The 27294-nt window shown below is 42.8% G+C and overlaps 1 protein-coding gene across 8 annotated transcripts in view; it reads left to right on the forward strand.

Annotated features, from left to right (window-relative positions):
- mllt10 (MLLT10 histone lysine methyltransferase DOT1L cofactor) overlaps nucleotides 1-27294 on the forward strand; it is a 281282-nt gene that overhangs the window by 103941 nt on the left and 150047 nt on the right. For all 8 annotated transcript variants that reach the window (XM_073054633.1, XM_073054638.1, XM_073054634.1 and 5 more), the window contains 2 exons: nucleotides 716-811; nucleotides 9490-9745. In XM_073054633.1, coding sequence (XP_072910734.1) covers nucleotides 716-811; nucleotides 9490-9745 — 352 coding nt within the window. The remainder of the gene's footprint in view (nucleotides 1-715; nucleotides 812-9489; nucleotides 9746-27294) is intronic.

The following is a 27294-nucleotide window of genomic DNA, read 5'->3' on the forward strand; positions in this document are numbered from 1 at the left end:
TATTGATTTGTTTATTTTGTCCCCTGCTCAATACAACAATATTTTGATATTCTTTTGTTTTGGTTACCCAATATAGTTTTATTTATATTGCTGTCAGTATAGATTGAAGTAGTCTATTTGTCTTGACGTAACAGCAGGCAGTATTGATGCCATGACTTGAATGCAGTAAAGTGTTCCAAATTAAAGGAACAATTCAAGACTAAATATGAAGAATTGCGTTTTAAGGGGCGTTTAAAAGTAAGGAGAAAGGAGGCAGAGTCTCGTGGAAAAATTTGCAGCCTTTTGTGCAGAAATGTAGAAGATTGCATGTAGGTGGATTATGACATTGCTGTTAATGACAAGGTGACAAGAAGGATGATGCCTGGGAAGGTGGAGTTGAAGGAACTGAAAATTTGGTGTTAAAGGTTGGTGACTAGAGAGGATTAATGTTCAGTGAACTTGGGGGAAGACAAGTAGGCCCTGGAAGAGTTTAAATAAAATGATAAGTTTTTGAATTTGAAGTGGGGAGTGTCATATTAAGGAGCTAAAATAGATTAGCAAAATTGTGATGCCAAATTGTAACTTGCCATTGGAACAGAATACATGAGGCAAAATTTTAAGTACATGATTCATATTTGTTCATGTATTACATTTAGATGTTCAGTTTAAATTACTTGTTGCTTGAAAAAGATGTTGTATTATCATTTATTCATGGTTATTCATGAATTTCCTACAGAAACAGAAGGATAGAGATAAATATAGACATCAAAAAATCAAAAAATCTTTGGAATTGTCATCCACTGTTCCATCTCTCACTGTGACAACTGAAAAGGTAAGTGGTAAAATGTTTTAGAACATAAGTAGATTATGTACTGTGTATATGATAGAAACTCCAAATTCCAAATGAAGATCCAGGCATTGTTATTGTGGCTCGTTCTTACAGTAAATCATGAAACTAATCTGTGGCTTGAGCTCTTTATCAATGGTTGAATCCTATGAATGTAATAGAAATATTCAGTAATGAGGTTATATTAACAACAGATTAAAAACTAATTTGTATTCTATCTGTGTTTTGTTTGCCTTTCTTGGAGATGCACCAGTTTCAAGGCACTGATATAATTGCAGAAACTCATTTTGGTTCATAAGACCTTAGTCAATCTTCGGTCAAGCTTTGATTATTAGGAGTCTGGCCCCGATGTTGGATTTTTTTCCCCCTCTAGGTCATTGTATGTAACTAAGAGCAGAGTTCATTTCAGGCATCAAAGAACTGGGCTAAAATTCGTCATTTTTGTTTGAGATATTCTCTAGATATTTTGTTGCTCCAAATACGTGCCATAAATAACTAGGCAATGACTGTAAAAGGTTGAAACAGTTTAAAGATCTATAGGGATGGTTATACTATTTCATACTATTCTGATGACTTAGAGGATTTGACTGTCTCCCAATATAGATTTGCTATTGCAAAGCTGGAGTACAGAAGAATCAAATTTCTGACAGAGTACCTCTAGTCAGAATAGCATCCTCTCTCCACTGTGGCAAAAGCAATTTTGATTCCAACCTACCAAGTCTTTATTGATCCCGCGTGACTTAATTTCTCTGTGTCATCTTGCCTTAAGAGACCTTATCGATGGCTTTACCAAAGCCATACATTAGTCAGGAGATGAAATTATTCAGGAAAGAATGGAGGACTACACAGTCATACCCTGATGATTGTTGCCTCTTTGTTGCCAGACATCCACGAAGCAACCTGAAAAAGGATTGTGAGTGCCAGAGGCCTTAGTGCATATCAATATCAGCTACTGGGTAGAACAAGAAATGAGTTCCTACAAGCAAATTTTAGTGTCTGGAAAGAGATTAAAAAGCTGGGCTCAAAAGTCATCGCCTGATTACTATTGTTGCCAAATGCTCATGAATGCAGGAATCATTGTTATAAAGGACACAATTTGGTCCCGGTTCTTATATGTACAAAGTGAGTGTGTTATAATGTAATGAGTTTGTGGTCATGTTCTCATTGTGGGAAGGTGGGAGCTTGGTATAGTTGGATTTACCAGTATTGTAAGGACGGTTTGAAGATATTTTGGCAGAGAAATGACACCAGGATATAATATTGTAAACTAAAAGCAAAATGGATAAAACATTAGGAAAGGGAGCATCACCATGCATAGAATTCCTGAGTCATTTCCTCCCTCTACAAAGAGTTCACTGTGTGCTATTTAGAAAATGCATTGTTGTTACATGTCCAGTCTTTTCCAACTGCAATCTCAAGCTGCTGCCTTTAAACACCAAAAATAAAATGAAAGGCAGCAGTCTTAAGAGAATGTCACTACCTGAATGTTCTCGAATTTCTACACTACCCTGCTTTAGAAAAGTGTTGCTGTTTCTTCATCTTTGCTGAGTCTAAATTCTGTAACTTCCTACCCAACAACAATATGGAGTACCTTCACTTCATTGCATCATATGCATCACATGCCAGTACCATTATCACAAGGCTAATTAAACATGGCCAATGGAGGAATTTAAGGTGGGGGGTTATATGGGAGGCAGGGTTTGAGGGTCGGCACAACATTGTGGGCTGAAGGGCCTGTAATGTGCTGTACTATTCTATGTTCTATGTAATATATGCTGGTACTGCCAGCATCACTCAAATTCAGCAACATTTATTAATAAAAAGGAAGGCTAATGTGTTTGAGTATAAACATTATGTATGGTGAAAGTAATTGGAGATCTGTTAGGCACATGCGATTATGGTGTTGTAGTGTCAGTGGAGACCTATTCTATGAAAGGGAGGCATTAGCTATGAAATATTCCTGGAAGCAAAATTATCCAGGAAAGATGAAGGATACAAAAAACAGTATGCAGTGGTATTGATTAAATAAAATATCCTAGAGATCGAGGTCAGAATTAAGTTACAAGTGGAGGTTCCATTACACTATGGGTTGCATTCTTTAGGGTTCTGATTTGTAGGAAGGATTTTAAAGAAATTTTCAAAAAAATCACAAAACACTATAATTATTCTGTGATGATACTGAGTGGTTGCAGTAACCTTAAAGTGACAACTGATGCTGTGATACCTTTTTCTTTCTCTATCTTGTGCTATAAACTGAGCGTCCATGTGTTCATTATCATCCCAGAGGATCAATATAACATGGCACAATTTCTAGTGACTAACCAGTCCATCATTGTAGCTTCTGTTTCAGGGGTCTACCTGTTGACATCCACTGGTGACTGACCAGCTCAGTTTCCATAAGGCATAGGAGCAGAAATAGGCCATTAAGCTCATTGAGCCTGCTCTGCCATTTGATCATGGCTGATTTATTTTCCTTTTCAACTCCATTCTCCTGCCTTTCTCCCTGACACTCTTACTAATCTAGGACCTGTCAACCTCCACTTTAAAAATGCCCTATGACGGTTCCACAGATTCATCACCCTCTGGCTAAAGAAGCACCTCCACATCTCTGTTTAAAAGACATGCCCTTATTTGTATCGAAAAGACAGGCTGGATGGCATAGTTGATGGTGTGGCTCTGATGGTAAGAGACGGAATTACATCTTTAGAAAGAGATGACATAGGATCAGAGAAGGTTGAATCTTTGTGGGCGGAGTTAAACTGCAAGGGTGAAAAAACATAATGGGAATCATAATAGTAGCCAAGATGTGGGGTTGAGAGTGCAAAAGGTATGTAAAAGGGTAATGATACAATTGTAATGGGGGACTTCAATATGCAAGGGGATTGCGAAAATCAGGTTGGTGTTGGTTTGCAAGAGAGGGAGTTTCTTGTATGCCTACAAGATGGCTTTTTAGAGTTGCTTCTGCTTGAGCCTACTTGGAAAAAGGCTATCTTAGGGTGAGTGTTGTATAAGAACCAGATTTTATTAGGGAGCTTCATGTAAAGGAACCCTTTGGAAGCAGTGATTATAATATGATTGAGTTCATACTGCAATTTAAGAGGGAGAAGAATAAATCACATATATCAGTAATGCAGTGGAATAAAGGGATTTACAAAGGCATGAGAGAGGAGCTTGCTCAGGTGGATTGGAGGAGGATACTGGCGGGGATGACAGCAGAGCAGCAGAGGTGGCTGAAGTTTCTACAAATAGTTCAGAAGGCGCAGAATAAATATGTCCCAGAGATGAAGTAGTTCTCAAATGGCAGGGGTAGGCAAATGTGGCTGACAAGGGCAGTTAGGGACTGCATAAAAGTCAAGAAAAGGGCATATAATGTAGCAAAATTGAGTGGAAAGTTGGATGATTGGGAAGCTTTTAAAATTCAACAAAAGGGAAAAGATGTAATATGAGGGCACACTATCCAATAATATAAAGCAGGATATGAAAAGTATTTTTCTGTTATTATAAAGAGTAAAAAAAGAGGTGAGAGTTGATATTGGACCACTGGAAAATGATGCTGGTGAGGTAGTTATAAAGAAATGGCAGATTAACTTGATGGGTATTTTGCATCTGTAGAAGGCACTGACAGTGTGGCAGAGGTCCGTGACTGCCAGGGAGCAGGTGTGAGTGCCATTGCTATTATAAAGTAAAAAGGTCTTGAGGTGGTTAAGTCATTTGGATCACATGGACTACACCTCAGTGTCTTGAGAGAGGTTACTATAGATAGATACTATATTCATACTATATATGAATGGATGCATTCATTGCTGGTGATCTTTCAATAATCATTTGATGCCAGAATGGCCCCGGAGGACTGGAAGATTGCAGATGCCCTTCACTCTTTCAGAAGGGAGGAAGTTAAAAGAAAGGAAGTTATATGCCAGTTAGCCTAACCTCAGTGATTAGGAAAGTGTTAGAGTCTATTATTAAAGATGAGATTTCAGGGTACTTGGAGACTAATAATAAGATAAGTCAAAGTCAGCATGGTTTCTGTAAAGGGGAAACTTGCCTGCAAATCTGTTAGAGTTCAAACAGAAGCTGGGTGGACAAAGGAGAGGCAGTGGATGTTTATTTGGATTTTCATAAGGGATTTGATAAGGTGCCATACATGAGGCTGCTCAACAAGATAAAATTGTGTGGCATTGCAGGAAAGATACTGGCATGGATAGAGGAATGGCTGACGGGCAGGAGGCAGTGAGTGTGGATCAAGGGGGCCTTTTCTGGTTGGCTGCCTGTGACTAGTGGTGTTCCTCAGGGGTTGTATTGTGACCGCTATTTTTCACATTGTTTGTCAGATCTTTTGGATAATGGAATTGATGGCTTTGTGGCAAAGTTTGTAGATGATATGAAGATAGGTGGAGAGGTAGGTAGTGCTGAGGAAGCAATGCGATTGCAGCAGGACTTAGACAAATTGGAATAATGGGCAAAAAAGTGGTAGGTGGAATACAGAGTTGGGAAATGTACGATAATGTATTTTGGTAAAAGAAACAATAGTGCGGACTATTATCTAAATGTGGGGAAGGTTCAAACATCAGAGGTGCAGAGGGACTTAGGAATCCTTATGCAAGACTTCCAGAAAGTTAATTTACAGGTGGATTCTATGGTAAAGAAGGCAAATGTAATGTTGGCATTTATTTCAAGGGGAATAAAATATAAAAGCAAGGAGATAATGCTGAGGCTTTATAAGACGCTAGTCAGGCCGTACTTGGAGTATTGAAAAGAGTTTTGAGCCCCATATCTCAGAAAGGATGTGTTGTCATTGGATAGACTCCAGTGGATGTTCACAAGGATGATTCCAAGAATGAAGGGGTTAACATATGAGGAACATTTGGCAGCTTTGGGCCTGTACTCACTGAAATTTAGAAGAATGTGGAGGGATCTCATTGATACCTACTGAATGTTGAAAGGACTGGATAGAGTGGATGTGGAAAGGATGTTTCCTATGGTGGGGGTATGCAGAACTAGAGGGTACAGCCTCAAAATTAAGGGTGGACCTTTTATAATGGAAGTAAGAGAGTGGTGAATATGTGGAATGCTCTGCCATAGAATGCGGTGGAGGCCAAGTCTGTGGATGTATTTGAGGCAGAAATTGATCATTTCTTGATTGGTCAGGGCATCAAAGGATGTAGTGAGAAGGCAGGTGTATGGGGTTGAGTGCTGGGATTAGACATGGTGGAATGGTGGAGCAGACTCGATGGGCTGATTGGCATGATTCTGCTCCTATGGCTTAAGGTCTTAGGAGGCTGGGTTGTCTGATCCTGGACCTCCCACTATTAGGAACTTGTCCACTCTATCTAGGCTTTTCAGGATTCTGTACTGTATGTTTTAATAAGATCCCCCCCCCCCCCCCCCCACCATTCTTCTAAACACCAGTGAATACAGACGCAGAGCCATAAATCGTTCTCCTTCCATTCCCTAGATTATTCTCGTAAACCATTTCTGGACTCTGTCCTATGCCAGCATATCTTTTTTTAGATATGGGGGACAAAACACCAATACTTCAAATGTGGTCTGACCCATGCCATATAAAGTCTCAGCATTATATCCTTTATAATCTTCTCCTCTGGAAATGAATGCGAACATTGGATTTGCCTTCCTTACTATCGACAGAATCTGCATCTTAATCTTTAGAGAATCCTGCACTGGGTCTCCCAACTCGCTTTACACATTTGATTCCTGAATTTGTTTCACATCTTCATCCACACCTTTATTACATTTACCAAAGTTCATGACCATACATTTATCTACATTGTATTCCATCTGCCACTTGTTTGCCCGTTCTTATAATCTGTACAAGTCCTGCAGATTTCCTGCTTCCTCCTTACTGTCTGCCCCTCCAGCTATTTTTGTATCATCCACAAAGTTGGCCACACAAGCCATCAATTATGTCATCCAAATTATTAATATATAATGTGAATATTAGCAGACCCAACAGTTACCCCTGCAGAGCACCACTAGTCACTGGCAGCCAATCAGTAAAGGCTCCCTATGTTTCTATTCTCTGCCTTCTGCAATCAGCCAGTTTACTGCACATGTAATACCATGGGTTCTTATCTTGATTAGCAGCCTCACGAGGCACCTTGTCAAAGGCCTTCTGAAAATCCAAGTAAACAACATCCACCGACTCTCCTTTGTTTATCCTGCATATTATTTCCACAAAGAATTTAAACAGATTTGTCTGGTAAGATTTCCGCTTAACGAAACAATGCTGACTTCAGCCTGTTTTATCGCGTACCTCCAAGTACCCCAAAGCCTCATCCTTCATAATGGACTCTTGCATCTTGCCAACCACTGAGTTCAGCCTAACTGGCCTATAATTTCCTGCCTTTTGCCCCCTTCCCTTCTTAGAGTGGAATGGCATTTGTGATTTTCCAGTACTCTGGAACCATTTCAGAATCTAGTGTTTCTAGAAAGATTATTACTAATGTTTCCACAATCCTTCAGCTACCTTTTTCAGAACCTAGGAGTGAAGTCCATCTGATTCAGGTGACTTATCTACCTTTTCAGCTCCCAAGCACTTTCTCCTTGGTAGCAGCATCTAATTTCACTTCTTTCCCCCCTACACTATCAGATTTCTGGCATGCTGCTGATGTCTTCCACAGTGAAGACTGATGCACAAAAAATTTAATCAGTTTATCCACCATTTCTTTGTTCCCATTGCTATTCTTCTCCAGTGTCATTTTCCTGCTATCTGGTGTCTACTTTTGTCTCTCTTGTAAAAATGTGTGTAGTCTCTTTTATATTATTTGCTAGTTTACCTCCATTTTTTCTTCTCTTTGCTTACTGTTTGTTTAGTTTCCTTCTGTTGGTTTTCAAAAAGTTTCCTAATCCTTTAGCTTCACACTAATTTTTAATAGATTGTATGCCCTACCTTTTGCTTTTATGCTGTCTTTGCATTGAGAAGCTATGGAGTTCTTAATTGAGTTTTGTACCTTCATTAACCTGAGACTGGAGGTTAACCAATGTTGAAAAACTTTAGCCTGTTCAAAAAAATTCAGTGTGGGTAAGCCTGATACAACTAATCAGTGAGCCTTGCTTTAGTGTTGGAGAATTGGCTGATGAAGACTGAGAGGCAGAACTTATGTTCACTTTGAAAGACATGAGGAGGAAAGGTATGTAGTTTTGTGCATAGATGGTCATGTCTTAAGAAAAAGAAGATTTTTTTAAAGGAGGTAACCTTGGAAATTGATGAAAGCAGAGCGATTTTGTATTAAAGGACTTCACAAGTCTTTTGACAAGGTTCCGTATGGTAGGCAGTTCCAGTTAAGGCACAAGGATCTTGGGTATGTTGGTAAACTGAAACAAAAATTGGCCTAGTGATGGGAATCAGAGTAGTAGTGGAAGCAGTGTCTCCTAAATGCACCTTTCTATGCTGTAAATTTTGAATGATTCTGTGATAGAATTGCTCTGTTTGGAGATGCCATGGATATTGGATTGATTGGTTTCCTGTGTCTTAATAAACAAGTATTTAGAAGATGAAAAGAGATGGTTGAACCTCACATTAAGCCTGTTTGTGCTCTTGATTGTTAGCTCTCATTCTGATTCGCTTGCTGTTTTAGTCACCCACCTCTCCACTCCCCCACCCCCATCAGATTTTTGTAATTACCAAGCAGTTGGTGTTCTCATGGACACAGATTGCCTCAACTGTGTGGCCAAGTGACCCAGTTAATGTAGGTACAATTAACCACTCTTCCTGAAATATGACTATAAGTCAGTGGAATAGGTTTTAACCAGGCAGATGAATTTCAATACACTGATGTTCAAAGTGATATATTTTGGTCGGAGAAACAAGGCAACCAACAAAATACTAAATCAAATGGTTTTGAAAATTGTGGGCAAATTCTTGAAGGTGGCAAGCTAGATTGAGAATATATTTAAAAATCATATGAGATTGTGGGTCATATACTTTAAAGTAAAAATTAACGAGAATAATATAGAATCATGAACAATTTCTTGGACTAAAGTTCAGTTAAGATATGAAGGACTTGTGAAGGATACAGAAAAGATCCACTGGCAAGGCCCCAGGAATGAAGAGTTTAAGGTTTATGAATTGATTAAAGAAGCAGACATTGTTTTCCATGGAGCAAAGAAGGTTGAGGAATAGTTTTGATGTGGTTAAAATCTTGGGCTGTAAAAATAAATAAAATTGTATTGCTTGCATTGGTGGGTGGTTTAAGTTCAGAGCAATAATTAATCATGTAGTGAATGGTAATCATATGGAATATACTACATGTAAGAATAGTTGAAATAGATATTACTGTAGCTTTCAGAAGAGGAATTGAATAATGTTTGAAGAGGAAAAGAAGTTGCAGGACTTGAGGGAAAGAGCAGAGGAATGCAATTAACTCTTGCAATCAAAACAGTTATAGCCTTGGTGACTGAATGACCAATGCTGAAACAATATACGGTAGCTTTTTTGAATCTCCTGTAAACACTTATGGTAATTAATATGTACCTACCAGATCCTAATTGCTAAGATTTCTGGTTTGGATGAATTGATTTTATTTGACATGATAACTTTAAAATACAGTATTACAGAGAATCAAGCTGATGATGTTTTGGAATTAAATATTTTATTAGCTGAAAGTAAATTTTTGTTCTCTATTTTCTGAATCAAAACTTTTTAGACTTATACGAGCACTAGCAGTGGCTTTATATCAGGCTCCTTGAAAAGGTTGGAAGAAACTACAGCCAGATTTACAAATGCAAATTTCCAGGAAGTACCTACCCAATCTTCAAGTGGGAATGATGATGAAATTAAAGGCTTTGAAGTCAAGGGGAAGAAATCTGCAGGGTATGGCTCAAACCAGAGAGGAAGGAAGCCAGGAAAGAATTCATCTTGTCTTTCTGTTACAACAGCATCATCGAGTCCTTTTTCACAAGGTACGGTTAATGTAGTCTTGAATTATTTGAACATACATTCAATTTAGGATATATTTTCTGTTTTGACTAGCTATTCAGTATATAAATATTTGCTAGATTATTATTTTCAATGAAATTGTATGATGATCACAGAGCTTTTATCAGTAGTTACAAAAAAATTATGGACTAGAATTTACACAGGGTATAATGCACCAAATTATTAAGCATATTGTGTATTGTGTGTATAAGATTGATATATATATTTAAGATTTATATCAACATTTTTCGATGTTTAAGTCTTTGGTACAAAGATTTCTTGAATTATAATAAGTAGACATACTGTTCTTTGAAATAAATTTCTGATTTCTTAATGGGTAGGTTTAAGTATTTGTCAAATAAGTTGTGTAATCCTTGGGTTCAGCCAGCACATGTTTGTCTAGGGGAAGATAGGCTCTGGCCCAGCCAAACTGAGAAATCTCGTTTGTGTGGATGCTGCATGATGTGTTGCCTGGTTACAAATCCGAACTGCAAAATATCAGCCAGTACACCACATGCAATTAAATTAATGAACTTTATAAATCTTAATCTCACTATAGGGTTAATAAAGAAAATAAAAAGAATAAAGGGCCCATTATAATGAAACAGTCTAATGCACAAGTTGGAGCTCATAATTTCATCCAGTTGTTTCCCTCACTCCTCATCCACTCCTGCCAGCGGTCTACCAACTGTCTCCACTCACATCTTCTCTCTTCATCTCTTGTCAACAAAAGATCACAAAATTCCTGCTCCCAGACCCACAAGAAAGAATAACATGCCTCTCATTGGCTAACATACATTCCAAAGGCCCCTTTATCTCTTGTCATAACCTAAACACTGCTGCTCCAGAGAAACTGTTACCTTAGCAGTGAAACATTACAGAGAGGCTATTACATTAGTAGTGAAACATTACAGAGTGTTATACTCGCCCCCGCCAAATTTGGTCATGTCCTCATTGAGCTAATTCGCCAACCCTTCCTGTAAAGCACAAAGTTCAATCCAGGTGCAAAAGACAGTGACATAGTTCCCCAAAACGGTAGGGGTCACACTATGTTCACCCAGTGCTACATAAGCCAGCCTATCCGGTGGTCTCCTAATTCTCAGAGACCTCCATACCCCTTCACCTAATTCTTCAGGTTCACACACTACTGGGAATACTTCTGGTCTACCTGGTGAGGCCTCCCTGATCTATCACTCTTGCCCACCTGGAACTTTGACCCCTCTGTCCCGTGGCCAAGCCCTGCTTCATCCCTTGCAGGGTCCTGCTGCAACCCAGGCTGTCCACAGATAGCGCACCCCCCCCCCCGCACTTCACCTGACTCAGTGGGAGAAGGGCTGGAAGTCTCTTCCTCAATCAGTGGGGAGTTAGCAAAAGCCAGCATGTACCACACATTCAGGCCCTCATCCTCTGAATCAGTATCCCTCTCGGGTGGGAGCCAGCCTAACCTCCCTTGCTGTGGGCCCTGCAGTCGCCCCATTTTTCTGTATGGTCCTCTTAGTAGGTGTAGGCTCTAGGTCTACCTGCACCTCTTGTCCCAGAGGCAGCAGGTGGTTCCGATGGAGAACCTTAACAGGCCCATTCCCATCCTCTGGTTTCACCTGGAAAACTGGTAGGTTTAGCATTTGACTCTCCATCACATAGGGCTTAGCCACCTAGTGTCTGCCAATTTGAGTTTCCCAGGTAGCCCCAAGTTCCTTATGAGGACCCGGTCTCCCAGCAGGAATTGGGTGATCCTCACCCTTTGACCATACCTCCTCTTATTTTCTTGATTCTGCCTGGCAGCCATGACTCCAACTAATTCATAAGCCCTTTTCAGTTCTCTTCTCATGTCAGGCACATACTCCAGATAAGTCTTCGATGGTAAATCACCCTCGAGAGTCCCAAACAAAGGTCAGCGGGCAACGTCGCCTCACGCCAAATCATCAGATATATACAACATAGAACAATACAGCACAGTACAGGCCTTTTGGCCCACAATGTTGTGCCGACCCTTAAACCCTGCCTTCCATATAACCCTCCACCTTAAATTCCTCCATATACCTGTCTAGTAATCTCTTAAATTTCTCTAGTGTATCTGCCTCCACCACTGACTCAGGCAGTGCACTCCACACACCAATCACTCTCTGAGTAAAATACCTTCCTCTAATATCCCCCTTGAACTTCCCTCCCCTTACCTTAAAGCCATATGCTCCTGTACTGAGCAGTGGTGCTCTGGGGAAGAGGCACTGGCTGTCCACTCTGTCTATTCCTCCTAATATCTTGTATACCTCTATCATGTCTCCTCTCATCCTCCTCCTCTCCAGAGAGAAAAGCCCTAGCTCCCTTAATCTCTGATCATAATGCATACTCTCTAAAGCAGATAGTATCCTGGTAAATCTCCTCAATATCCTTTCCAATGCTTCCACATCCTTCCTACAGTGAGGCAACCAGAACTGGACACAGTACTCCAAGTGTGGCCTACCAGAGTTTTATAGAGCTCCATCATTACCCACGACTCTTAAACTCTATCCCTTGAATTATGAAAACTAGCACTCCATAAGCTTTCTTAACTACCCTATTTACCTTTGAGGCAACTTCCAGGGATCTGTGGACATGTACCCCCAGATCCCTCTACTCCTCCACACTTCCAAGTATCCTGCCATTTACTTTGTACTCTGCCTTGGAGTTTGACCTTCCAAAGTGTACCACCTCACACTTGTCCGGGTTGAACTCCATCTGCCACTTTTCATTCCTCTTCTGTATCCTATCAATGTCTCTCTGCAATCTTAGACAATCCTCTACACTATCCACAACACCACCAACCTTTGTGTCGTCTGCAAACTTGCCAACCCACCCTTCTACCCCCACATCCAGGTCATTAATAAAAATCACGAAAAGTAGTGTTCCCAGAACCGATCCTTGTGGGGGACCACTAGTCATAACCTTCCAATCAGAATGCACTCCCTCCACCATGACCCTCTGCTTTCTGCAGGCAAGCCAATTCTGAATCCACCTGGCCGAACATCCCTGGATCCCATGCCTTCTGACTTTCTGAAGAAGCCTACTGTGTGGTACCTTGTCAAATGCGTTATTAAAATCCATATATGACGGGTATCCAATAGCTTCATTTCGAGTACAGTTGTAACTGTGAGCCAGATGTCCAATATGTTGACTCCACCTGCTCTTCTTGCTGATCTCCAGGGTTCTGAGCATGTCTGCCAAGATTAATCCTCTCGGGCTGGGGATCATCCTGCGGGTGATAGGGCGTGGTTCTCAACTTCTCGACTTCAAGCATGCTCGGTAACTCATGGATGAGTCTGCTCTAGAAATCCCCGCCCTGGCCACTATGTATCCACATGGGAAAGCCAGAATAAATGAAATACTTCTCCCATAACACTTTAGCCACCGTAGATGCTCTCTGTTGTTCGGTAGGAAAAGCCTGTGATTATCTGGTGTAGTGGTCCGTGATGTCTAAGACGTTCGTCGTGTTGCCGGTATGTAGCTCTATTGACAGGAAATTCATACACACCAGGTCCAGGGGCTTCGCAATCTGCAACTGGGACAAGGGAGCTGCTCGCATGGGTAGTGTCTTCCGCCGTATGCATCGAATGCAAGACTTGCAGTATTCTTCGACCTCTTGACTTCATCCGGGACCAGTAAAACTGGTCTCTGAGCAATCCATGGGTCTTTTCCGCCCCCAAATGTCCAGAATCATCATGAAGTGACTCTGATACTTCTTAGGCAGAACCAGTTGGCAATGCCGAGTTTGGTCCGGGGTTGCCGTGACCTGGTATAAGATCTGGGTTTGCAACTCCAACTGAGGTCATTCTCTCAGTAGTGGAGGCAACAACACGTTTTTTGTCTTCTCTGCCTGAGCCATGTCTCCCTTTTTGATCGTTGACCAAATGGCAACAACGCCCGTATCATTTCGCTGAACAGCTGCCACTTCCTCAGAACTCAAATCCGGCAGCTGATTTGTCTTCAGAACATTCAGGTTACAGTAAACTTGGGGGATGGCGTCATTCGAAGCTCCCAGTTGATCCACTGCTTGATCCTGCCCCTCCTTTTGTTCTGCTTTAATGGTGTTGCCAAACTGGCACATGGCCTTCACCCCCAGGGCAGGAATACTCTCCCACTCCTCGTCCATTCCCTCATGCACCTGACAGGACAAAGCATCAGCATCAATGTTCTGGCTTCCCGGCTGATACTTAAGGCTGAAATCGTAGGCAGACAATGCTGCCAACCACCGATGGCCTGTGGCATCCAGTTTTGCCGAGGTCAGGATATAAGTTAGGGGGTTGTTGTCTTTCCTTGCCTCAAACTCGGCCCTGTAGAGGTAGTCACTCAGCTTATCCACCACTGCCCATTTCAACGTCAGAAATTCCAACTTGTGCATGGGATAATTTTTCTCAGAGAGCAACAGACTCTGGATGACAAACACAACGGGTCTCAACCTGGTTCCCTGATCTTGATACAGGATGCCCCCCCAAGACTAGCATCCGTGTGCAGTATATACAGCAATCTAGGGTCCGCAAAAGCCAGCACCAGCACCTTGGTTAGCAGCTCCTTCAACGACTGGACAGCCTCTTCACATTTTACATCTCACCTCAGTCCAAAGGGCTCTGACGGGCTAAGATACCCTCCACCCTCCTGTCCTTTTATCCCCCCCCTCCCTTCCTTCCCCAAGGGAGGGTAACCACACAGAAGCTGATTCAATGGGTGACTGACTTTCACGTAGCCCTTCACGAACCTTCGATAGTAACCACAATACCCGACGAATGAGACCAGAATGCTCACAGTCTGGGGTCTTGGCCAAGTGGTCACCACCTCTATCTTAGCCGGATCTGTAGCTACTGCATCCCGGGAAACTATGTGCCCAACGTAGTTAACAGAGGTTTTGCAGAACTGGCACTTGTTCAGGGAAAGTTTTAACCCTTTAGCTTTCAGGTGGCTGAGCACCTTCAGTAGTCTCACTTCATGTTCCTCCAAGGTGGATCCAAACACTATAAGGTCATCCAGATAATCCAATACCTCAAGCAAGTTTATATCCCCCACCATCTTTTCCATGACCCGCTGGAAGGTCGTGGGGGCTCCCGATATGCCATGGGGCTTCCTTTCGAACTTGAAGAATCCCAGGGGACATATAAAAGCCATCTTCTCTTTGTCAGCCTCACTTGTGGGGATCTGGTAATATCCACTCCTCAAATCCAGCACACTGAACCACTTCGCACCACTCAGACCGGCCAGCATGTCTTCGATCCTCGGGACCATATTCTGGTCAGGGATGGTGTGCCTGTTCAGAGTCCTGTAGTCCACACCCACTCGTACCTTCCCATTCTCCTTTTGGGTCACTACTATTGGGGATGCATAGGAGCTTTGGGACTGAGTGATGATTCCAGCTTCCTTCAACTTACACAAATACTGTCGTATGTCTTCCAGGTCTGCAGGGGCCAGTCTGTGCGACCTTTCTCTAAATGGGGTGTCCTTGGTCACCCAGATAGTGTGATGAGTGCTGTTGGAGCAACCCACATCAAACTCATCAGTGGAAAAGCCACCTTCCAGCTTCAACATCTTCTCTACCAACCTGCTCTTCCAACACGCAGGCACTGGAAAGTCCCTGAAGTTGAATGACTCCGCTGTCAACTTTCCTCCCTTTTCCAATAGTTTCTCCCCGGCTTACTAGATACAGGGACACTAGACATTACCGCCACTAGGTACAGATGCGCCAAGGGCATCCCCCGATTGAAGGTGACCTCCCTCTTCGTAGTGTTCCTGATAGTCACTGTTATCCTGCTTGCCTGTACAACCGAGGGCTTCTGCAGCTCGAGCCTCACCAGTATCCCAGCAGGAAATCCCGACTCACCCCCGTGGTCTTCCAAAGCGTCCACTAAGAGGGCCTCGCCTCAGCCACTCTGGCGAAATTGGGGATCCTCGTCACTCTCGCTCCTTCCCTGGGCCATACCACCATTGGCTTCCACTGGGTGAACCACACAGTCCCTCGTCTAAATTCGGTATGGGACCCAATGCAACCATGTACATCCTCAAAAGCAGCTCGAAATACCAGATACATGGACAATGTTCCCAGGAAGTTCTTGCCAGCCTTCTCCTTGCAGGCCCCCGTGAGCCTCCTCACAAGAGTGGTGTTGGTCCCCACCAGAATTGAAACGCCACCCTTCTCAGTGGGGTCCGGACAAACCAGCGCTAATGTATCAAGGACCTCGGACACTCCCACCCCGGTCTCCGAGAACTCCAACTTCACTGACAAATAACCGTCGTATGGATTATAACCAGCACTGAGACCCCCCCAATGCCCTGAATGGTGTCAATGGTAGATGCCTCAGATACTGGTTGTAAAATGAATGGTACAACAATATGACCTGAAACCTGGTGTCGAGTATGGCTTTAGCATAAATACCCTGTATCAGTAGTGACACACTGGAGCATGGTCCCACTGAGCCTTCAGCAATAGTGTCTTTTGCTTTCGAGGGATTACTTGATATATTGCTGAGAATGTGTTCCCCCAGAGACACCAGGCCGTTCCTTCACTGGGTCTCCTCCAAATTTCCTGTCACCTCTCCCTGCCTATGTTCCTGGGCGCTCCCACTCCAGCCTAAAGTGTCTCTCTTCTCCACAGTTACAGCAGATGATACCAGCTACCTGCGGCCCTCTTGTGTAGTCCGTCCTCCTAGGGGGTCCTCCTCTCTACCAGTCCTATCATATAGGGGGATTCCCACCCGCTGTTAACACTGGGGACATCTCAGTTCTCAGCTCTGCCACAATCTCCTTTACCATCCCCAGGGTTGGGCTAGTCATGGTCACCTCACCACAAGGGGCTACTACCGAGGACTGTACCTTTGCTGATGGAGCCCTCCCGCATCTCTGATACGTTCTCCTCCTCCTGTACTTCTCTAATCAGCTCAACAAAGGAGGGAGTGTGGCTCATCTTATGGGACTGGTAGAGACCCGAAGCAATCGTCCTGGGATTGGGCGCCCTTGGCTATCTGGTCCATTCTTAACTTATCCACCTTAGCTGCCTGAAAGACTCCTTTGTACGGCAAACAATTTAGCTGCCTCTCTAGCCAAAAAATGTAAGCAGATTGCTTCTCCCACTTCTCTTGATACATGTTCTGAAACCCTGCCATGAGCTCCAGTGGGCTTCTGTCATACCAAAAATGCTCTCCAATGCGCCAAGATAATCGGCAAGATTAGTTGAGGGTTTGTGTGTTTTCACAGCTCTCACCACATCAGCCCACTCAAACTTTCAACCAATCTCTGTCGCTTTATGTCTTCAGAGCAATTCCACTCATCTAACAACTGAGAAGTCTGCTCCACCCAAGTCTCATACTCCTCTTTCCCCTCAGGGTGGGCGTTATTCCAGAGAATATTCTTAGCTTCTGGTGGGGGTCCTCTGCTTGTGCACCAGGCCACTTATTTGCCAGAGAGGTAAGGGCAGATGCCAACTCAGAACTCACTCATTTTCAAAGATCCCTAAGTAGATGGTTCACATCGCTGTCACTCTAAGCTTAACTAAGCAATACCAAAAACTGTTATGAACATGTGTAGAGCAAGCTCAAATAAACTTGTGAATTTCAAATATCCTTCAGTTGCAAATTGTGTTGTGTGCCTGTGATGGCAGAAAAGGAGGGGAAATGATCTGAAGGAGGAGTAGTGTGGATTATTATCTAAATGGGGAGAAGGTTCAAACATCAGAGGAGTAGAGGAACTTAGGAATCCTTGTGCAAGACTCCCGAAAGGTTAATTTACAATGAGTCTGTGGTGAAGATGGCATTTACAATGTTGACAAGGAGATAATCTGGGGGCTATGTAAGACAGTAGTTAGGCTGCATGGCGTATTGTCAACAGTTTGGGGCTAGATATTTCAGAAAGAATGTGTTGTCTTTGGAGAGAGGATGATTACAGGAATGAAGGGGATAACATACGTGGAGCATTTGGCAGCTAGAATTTAGAAGAATGCAGGCGGGATCTTATTGAACCCTACCGAATGTTGAAAGGACTAGATAAGATGGATGTGGAGAGGATGTTTCCAGTGGTGGGGGTGTCTAGAACTAGAGAGCACAGCCTCAAATTTGAGCGGCAATCCTTTAGAACAGAGGTAAGGAGGAATTTTTTTAGCCAGAGAATAGTACATCTGTGGAATACTCTGCCACAGACAGCTGTGAGTATATTTAAAGCAAAAATTGATAGCTTCCTGATTGGGCAGGGCATCAAAGGATATAGTGAGAAGGTAGGTGTATGGGGTTGAGTGAGATCTGGATTCAGCCATGATGGAATGGTGGAGCAGGCTCGATGGGCTGAATGGCCTTATTCTGCCTCTATATCTTATGGTCTATCCTCCAATCCTCTGGCACCTCACCTGTGGCTAAGGATATTTTAAACATCTCTGCTAGGGTCCCTGCAATTTTTGCACATACCTTGCGTAGGGTCTGAGGGGACCATCTTGTCAGGTCCTGGGAATTTAACCACCCTAATCTGCATCCCGAGTAAATACAAATGCGGAAAATCCATAAGACCATAACATTTTGCAGCAGAATTAGTCTATTCAGCCCATCAAGTCTGCTCTGCTATTCCATCATGTCTGATTTATTATCCTTCTCAACCCCATTCTTCTGCCTTCTCCCCAGAACCTTTGACGTCACGATTAATCAATAACCTATCAGCCTCCAACTTAAATATACCCAATGAGCTGGATTGCACAGCTGTCTGTGGCAATGAATTCCACAGATTCACCACCCTCAGGCTAAAGAAAACTTTGCTGAACTTCATTCTAATTGGACGTTCCTCAATTCTGAGACTGTGCCTTCTGGTCCTAGGCTCCCCCACTATTGGAAACATCCTCTCTACTTTCACTCTATCTAGGCCTTTCAATATTCAACAGGTTTCAATGAGGTCGCTCTCTTCCCCCCCCCCCCCCCCCCCCAATTCTTCTAAACTCTAGTGAGTACAGGCCCAGAGCCATCAAACTTCCCTAATATGTTAATCCTTTCATTCCTGGCATCATTTTTGTGAGCCTCTAGTGAACCATGTCCAATACCAGCATACCTTTTCTTAGATAACTGGCCCAAAACTGCTTGCAGTACTCCAAGTGTGGTCTCACAAATGCCTTATAAAGCCTCTGCATTACATCTTGCTTTTGTATTTCCATCCTCTCAAAATGAATGCTAACTTTGCATTTGCGTTCTTTATCACTGACTAAATCTGCAAGTTAACCTTTAGGAAATCCTGCATAAGACTCCCAAGTGTCTTTGCACCTCATATTTACTAATTTTCTTCCCATTTAGAAAATAATCTACACCTTTATCCTTCTGCCAAAGTGCATGATCATGCACTTCCCTACACTATATTCCATCTGCCGTGTCTTTGCCCATTCCCCCAATCTTCTACCTTCGTATTGTCTGCAAGCTTGGCCACAAAGCCATCAATTCCTTCAGCCAAATTAGTGACATGTAATGTGAAAAGAAGCAGTCTCAGCATCAACCCCTGCAGCATACCAACCAGCAAATGCTCCCTTTATTCCCATTCTTTGCCTCCTGCCAGTCAGCCAATCTTTTATCCATGCTAGTACCTTTCCTGTAATACCATGGGCTCTTGTCTTGTTGAGCAGCCTCATGTGCAGCACCTTGTCAAAGGCCTTCTGAAAATCCAAATAAACAACATCCAGTGAGTCTTTGCCTATCCTGCCTGTTATTTCCTTAAAGAATTCTAAGATTTCCCCTTAAGAAAACTATGCTGATTTTGGCCTACTTAATCACGTGTCTCCAAGTACCCTGAATCCTCATCCTTAACATGCACTCCAGTATCTTCCCAATCACAGATATCAGGCTAACTGGCCTGTAACTTCATTTAGAACCAAAGAACATTACAGCACAGAAACAGGCCTTTTGGCCCTTCTTGGCTGTGCCGAACCATTTTTCTGCCTACTCCCACTGACCTGCATCTGGCCCATATCCCTCCATACACCTCTCATCCATGTACCTGTCCAAGTTTTTCTTAAATGTTAAAAGTGATCCCGCATTTAGTACTTCATCAGGCAGCTCATTCCACACTCCCACCACTGTGTGAAGAAGCCCCCCCAATATTCCCTTTAAACTTTTCCCCCTTCACTCTTAACCCATGTCCTCTGTTTTTTTTTCTCCCCTAGCCTCAGTGGAAAAAGCTTGCTTGCATTCACTCTATCTGTACCCATCATAATTTTATATACCTCTATCAAGTCTCGCTTCATTCTTCTATGCCCCAGGGAATAAAGTCCTAACCTTTCTCTGTGACTCAATTTTTCAAGTCCCGGCAACATCCTTGTAAACCTTCTCTGCACTCTTTCAACCTTATTAATATCCTTCCTGTAATTCGGTGACCAAAATTGTACACAATACTCCAAATTCGGCCTCATCAATGCCTTATACAACCTCACCATAACATTCCAGCTCTTATGCCTTCTTCTGTCTCCTTCCCTTCTTCTACAGTGGAGTGACATTTGCCATTTTCCAGTTCTTTGAACCATTCCAGACTCTAGTGGTTCTTGAAAGATCATTACTAGTGCCTCTACAATCTCTTCAGCTACCTCTTTCAGAACCCTGGGGTACAGTCCATCTGGTCCAGGTGATTTACCTACCTTCAGACCTTTAAGCTTCCCAGGCACCTTCTCCTTAGCAATAGCAATTACACTCACTTCAGCACCCCCACTGAGAAAAATGAAACAAAAAAATTTACCTACTTCACCCAGGAGTAGCAACCCTGTCATTAATTTTGAGGTCCTACTTTGTTATTTATCCTGTTTGTCCCTAAGTTTGGTTCAGATGACCTAATTCTGTATTTTTCCTATACCACTGGTTTATATTACAGTGTGTACCACGACAAATGGCTGCTCACCCTTCTTTAAAATGCCCTGTGGCCTCTCTGAAATATCCCTGATCCTTGCATCTGCAAGACATTAAAGACAACATTCTAACCGGAAGTCCCGTTTGTAATAACAGAAGCTCCTGTCTATTCCCTGTACTATGGAATCCCCTCCCCCTATAGCTCTGCAACGTCTTTTCCTGCCCTCCTGTGTAGCAGAGCCACTCACAGTGCCTTGATTTTGATTACTGCTGCCTTCACTGTATATTTTGTAGAGGGAAATGACTGTAGCTACTTTCCTGCTGCTTTTTTGTCTGCGAGTCACCCATTCCCTATCTTTCCTGAGGCTCTTAAACTGTGGTGTGACAACTGAGAAAGTGTGTTATCCACAAGATTCTCAGCATTGCATATGCTCCAAAGTGGATCCATGCAGAGCTCCTGTGCCATCACGCAGTCTTTCTGTTAAGAGCTTCCTGCAGATGTAGTCATCAGTGACTCTGACTGCCTCTGAGTTCCCACATCATGCAGGAGGAGGATGACACCTGCCATGACTAAAAAATGTTGAGATAAAAAACCTACCCTCACTTTACTTCTGTGTAGTTCGTCCTGCTCATTGAAGTTCATTATTCACCTAAGCTAACACCTGGGTGACCAGCAGCACCTAGACAAGACAGCAGCTTCTCTCAAAATGGCCACTCCACTTGAATGTTAGCTATATTACTGTGATAGTTATTTGATCTTTACAACCTTAAAGAATTTATTTATTTTTACATCAAAGGAATTTGCAATAGTTTATTTAATAGCTTTATTTTGGCTTGAAAATACTGCTGAAGATTTTAAAGGGCATTATTTATGAAGATGGTGTCGAGCTGCAACCTCCGTTGAGTCGCTGCTCAGAGTTGGTTGTTATTTTAGTTACTTTTTAATTGTTGTTCATGTCCAAAGGATAGTTTTGAGGATAGCAAGTTGAGTTAAGGGTATGGTTAGGATTCAGGGGCAGAGATATAGGGAATTTCAAGGTTCAGCTAGAGTTCTAAGTCTTGGACTCCGCATTCAAAGTCCAGAGTTACGGCTGTGAGAGATCCATAGTCAGATGTCAAACCGGCAGGAAGTAGATGAGGAATCCCTCCCCACCGCCACTACTACCCCCAGGTGAGCGAGTTGTCAGTTGGTTCTGAAATCAGAGTTCTATGCTGGCAAGAGGAATGAGAACCAATGAACCCTAAGTCTGAATACTAATGCTCAGGGTCCCATCATCGGCGAGTCTTGTTCAAAGCCTGGTGTTCAGTGAATGGCGTGCCATGAGACGGAGGCTGAAGATTGAGGTCCGAGGGTCGAATTGGAAGTCCAGAAGTCAGTGTCTGTTGGCTGGAGTTGAGTCTGCAAATCTCTGAGTCTGCTGAGGAAGTTGAAGTATAATGTTAAAGTCCAAGCAAAGTTTGCTGGTGCTGGAGAAGCCTGTACCAGGGTTAAAAGACTCTGTATGTGTGTTGGTGAGAAGGAAGAACATAGCTTGTTTTGCCGGTGTTATTTTGTTGCTTCTTGTGTTCAGCATTGTTCTACCGAGTATGATTTGTAGGCATGTTATATTGGGTGTCAGAATGTGTAGTGACACTGTGGGCTGCCCCCAGAATACCCTCGGGTGTGTTGGTTGCTAATGCAAATAACTGATTTCATTTGTGTGTTTTGATGCACACATAAGTAAACATGAGCCATGTGTCAGCTTTGTAGCCAGACACAGCCAAGTTATGTATAACTATTTCAATTATTAGATCAGCTGTTTCTAACTATCTGTAGATAATCTAAGAGGTCTGTAAAAGATGACAATAGTATGTCTAAGTGATTCTGTAAATCAAGGCAAGTGAAAGTACCTCAAATTGAAACTGAATATCTTGTGCTCCAAAAAGAGTTTGAGGTGCATGCAGCTAGGCCTTTTTTGTTTATTTATTTTTGAGATATGAATGTCACTGATAAAGCTAATACTTATTGCCAGTCTTTAAATACACTTGGCAGTGTTGTGTTGACTCATCTTCTGGAACTATTGCAACCCTTAGTTCAGGTTGTGCTAGTCAGTCGGGGAGAAAGTTTCGTGATATAAACTCTGCAACAATGATAGAACAGTGATGTATTTCAATTTTTGCATGATGTGTGACAGAGAGGTACAGGATGATGGTGATATTCCTGTGTCTTCCATACAAGAACATCACCAAATGCATTGTGTGTTTGTGAAGTGCTGTCTGGGTGACTTAAATTAGTAACTAACTAAAGGTCATTTTGTAGATGGATCCGATCACTGTAGTATGCGGCAGAAGAAATTAAATGTTAGGGCTGTTGAATGACATCGCAGTCCAGAAGGCTGCTTTTCTCTTAGTAGTTTGTGAACTTTATGAGTATTATTTGAGTTGCATACATTCAGTTAAGCACATTATTTCACTGTGTTGCTGATTTTTTTGTTTATATATTGTGAAAAGGCTTTAAAGTATTAAAGAGGTTAGTCACTCATGACAATAAACAGTCTCTGACTTGTCAACATAATATTTATGTGTCTAGCCCTATTACATTTCTAATAAATGGTGATGTTTTAATTTGTTTATGACTGAATCTTGCAACATCAGTGTTCAGAACAGGGATAGTAGGGAACAAAAAGTAGTGAATTATAGGGAGGGGGATTCAGTATCATTTCATTTTGGATGTTTATTTAAGCAATGTCTCATTTACTAATAACTGGAATTGCAATCGGAGATTCTTGAAATTGTGTGATCCACTTCAAATATATACTGCGAAATTGTGTGTGTGTGTGTGTGTGTGTGTGTGTGTGTGTGTGTGTGTGTGTGTGTGTGTGTGTGTGTGTGTGTGTGTGTGTGTGTGTGTGTGTGTGTGTGTGTGTGTGTATATAAATATATTTAAAAACCATCAGACACTAACCAGCCATACTTGTCCTAAGAAGGTAGCAGAGAGGGTAAAACTTCTATTCTTGCCTGTCTGAGGGAATGAGACATTTAAAAACACAGTTAACGTACTCTGCAAAAGTTGAAAGCTTTCCTGAAGATGCCAGGAATTGAACCCAGGGCCCTATTATACATGACTTCCTTTCTAGTTAACAATGAATTGTAATCTTGAGGTCAATACATGGGCCTTCAGCTATTTCTGTGTGTAGCTGTGTTCAGGGTAACCAGCTGTTCTGTGTGCTGCTTTTTGTCAAGCTGCTTATCAGTGGTGATGTGCCTCAATAGTAAAATGTGAGTTAGCATGAATAAGACCCTAAGCTAAATTCTTGGTATCCCTTTTTAAAGGTCTACATGGTTGTACTGGCATAAAATTTGCAGAAACAAGGGTTGACAACCACCTGTTTTTTTTTGTATGGTTAAGATGCTAGAGGATAAGCCTTTGGCTGCGCACCAGAACAGTTCACTATTCCTTAAAGCTACCTGGCATTTGAACTAATGAGGTCTCGCTTAAATACCTCAACAAAGAGAGCTCCACCAGTAATTCAGCATTCCCCTGTCCTTAAGCAAAAAGGAAAATGCTGGAGGTACTTTGCAGATCATACGGTATATGTGGAGAGGAAATGGTGTTGGAATTGCTGGTCAATGACCTTTTATTAGAATGGAGAAATGTTAAAAATATCTTGAACTTCACAGAGTAAAGAGATCAAGAGAACAGTAGTCTTAAGTAACTCACAAATTGCTGGAGGAACTCAGCAGGCCAGGCAGCGTCTTTGGAAAAGAGTAAACAGTTGACTTTTTGGGCTGAGACCCTTCATTAGGACTGGGAAAAAAGATGATAAATTGGAGAAAGAATGTTGGGGAGGGGAGGAAGAAGAACAAGGTGGTAGGTGATAGCTGAAACCAAGAGAGAAGGATGGTTCAGGTAAAGAGCTGGGAAGCTGATAGGTGAAACATATAAAGGACTGGAGATGGTGGAATCTGATAGGAGAGGTAGAAGGCTGTGGAAGAAAGGGAATGGAGAGGAGCTCCAGAGGGAGGTGATGGGCAGGTAAGGAGATGAGGTGAAAGAGGGAAACAGGAAAGGGAATGATGTGGGTGGTGGAATTACTGGAAGTTAGAGAAATTGATGTTCATGCTATCAAGTTGGCGGCTACTCAGATGGAATATAATGTACTGCTCCTCCAACCTGAGTGTGACTTCATTGTGGCAGTAGAGGAGGCCATGTACTAACATGTCGGAATGCAAATGAGAAGTAGAATTGAAATGGGTGACCACTTGGAAATCCCACTTTTTCTGGCAGATGGAGTGTAGGTGCTCAGCGAAGCGGTTTCCCAATCTACGTTGGGTCTCAACAATATACAGGAGGCCACACTGGGAGCACCAGATGCAGTAAGTTACCTCAAAAGACTCAACAGGTGAAGTATCACTTCAACTGGAAGGACAGTTTGGGGCCCTGAATGGTAGTGAAGGTGGAGGTGTAGGGGCCTGTATGGCACTTGTTTTGCTTGCAAGGTTAAGTACCAGGAGGAAGATCAGTGGGGAGGGATGATGTACAAAGAAGTCACATAGGGAGTGATCCTGTGGGGGGGGGGGGGGGTGGGAGGGACAGATGTGCTTGGAGAATAAAATCGATGATTGCAGTGCTGGGGTGCTGAATCAGAGGGATATTAGGACTGTGTGTGTCCTTAGTTTCACGGAATCCTGGTTAACCCCTTCTGTACTTGATACAGCGATTGGGATCAACGGGTTTACTAAACACTGTCAGGATAGATTTATAGAGTCTCTCAAAAGCAGAGGTGGAGGAGTATGCTTCATGATAAACTCTTCATCGTGCTCAAATATATCAGTACTGTCCCAATTCTGCTCACCAGACCTGGAATATCTAGCAGTTAAGTGCCGTCCATCTTACCTACCACATGAGATTTCTGTGATCATTTTGGTAGCGGTATACATTCCACCTCAGGCCAGTGTCAGTCAGGCTTTAGATGATCTGAGCAATGGGATCAGCATGCATGAAACAGTGCACCCTAAAGCCTTCACAATCGCTTTGGGAGATTTTAACCAGGCCAGTCTGAAAAAAATCACTCAGCAATATTCAACAGATCACTTGCAATACCAGAGGAAACAACACACTGGACCACTGTTACACCACCATCAAGAAAGCCTAGTGCGCTATTCCACACCCTCACTTCAGGAAGTCTGATTATCTGGCTGCACTGAGTATAGGCAGAGACTGAAGACTGCAGCTCCAGTAGTAAGGACCAAGAAGGTATGGACAAGGGAAGCACAGGAGTGCTTACAGGACTGCTTTGAATTGGTGGACTGGACTGTATTCAAGTATTCATCTTCAAATCTGGATGCATACGTTGCAGTTGTTACCAACTTCATTAAAACCTATGTGCATGAGTGTGTGCCTGCGAAGACTTACTGTACATTCCCAAACCAAAAGCCGTGGATGAACCAGGAGGTACATCATCTGCTCAAGGCTGGATCTGTGGCATTCAAGTCTGGAGACCCAGGTATATACCAGAAAACCAGGTATGATTTGTGGACGGTTATTTCAAGGACGAAGAGACAATTTCGAACAAGGTTGGAGGCGACATCGGTTATACAACACATCTGGCAGGGTTTGTAAAGCATTACTTCCTACAAAGCGAAACCCAGTAGCATGAATGCCAGCGATGCTTCACTATCAGATGAACTCGTCTTCTCTGCCTGCTTTGAAAGGGAGAATCTAACTACAGCTGTGAAGATCCCTGCTGCACTTCGTGACCGTGTAATCTCTGTCTCAGAGGCCGATGTTAGACTATCTTTAAAGAGAGTGAACCCCCGCAAGGCGGTAGGTCCCAATGGAGTACCTGGTAAGGCTCTGAAAACCTGTGCCAGCCAACTGGCAGGAGTATTCAAGGACATTTTCAACCTCTTACTGCTACAAGTGAAAGTTTCCACTTGCTTCAAAAAGGCAACTATTATATCAGTGCCTAGGAAGAGTGATTTAAGCTGCTTTAATGACTATTGCCCAGTAGCACTCACATCTACAATGATGAAATGCTTTGAGAGGTTGGTCATGATTAGACTGAACTCCTGCCTCAGCAAGGACCTGGATCCATTGCAATTTGCCTATCGCCACAGTAGGTCAATGGCAGATGCAATCTCAGTGGCTCTTCACACGGCCTTAGACCACCTGGACAATAGAAACACCTATGTTAGGATGCTGTTCATCAACTATAGCTCAGCATTTAATCCCATCATTCCCACAATCCTGATTGGGAAGTTACAGAACTTGGGCCTCTGTACCTCCCTCTGCAATTGGATCCTCGACTTCCTAACCGGAAGACCACAATCTGTGAGGATTGATGATAACATCTCCTCCTTACTGACGATCAACACTGGCACACCTTGGGTATGTGCTTAGCCCACTGCTCTACTGTCTCTCTATACCCATGACCGTGTGGCTAGGCGTAGTTCAAATACCATCTATAAAATTGCTGATGATACAACAATCATTGGTAGAATCTCAGATAGAGATGAGAGGGCCCACAGGACTGAGATATGCCAACTAGTGGATTGGTGTCACAGGAAGAACCTTGCACTCAATGTCAGTGAGATGAAAGAACAGATTGTGGACTTCAGGAAAGGTAAGTCGAAGGAACACATACCAATCATAGAGGGATCAGAAGTGAAGAGAGCAATTTCAAGTTTTTGGGTGTCAAGATCTCTTGAGTACCTAACCTGGTCCCAACATATTGATGCAG

This window comes from Hemitrygon akajei, chromosome 8 (assembly GCF_048418815.1).
Source record: "Hemitrygon akajei chromosome 8, sHemAka1.3, whole genome shotgun sequence".
Taxonomy (NCBI): domain Eukaryota; kingdom Metazoa; phylum Chordata; class Chondrichthyes; order Myliobatiformes; family Dasyatidae; genus Hemitrygon; species Hemitrygon akajei.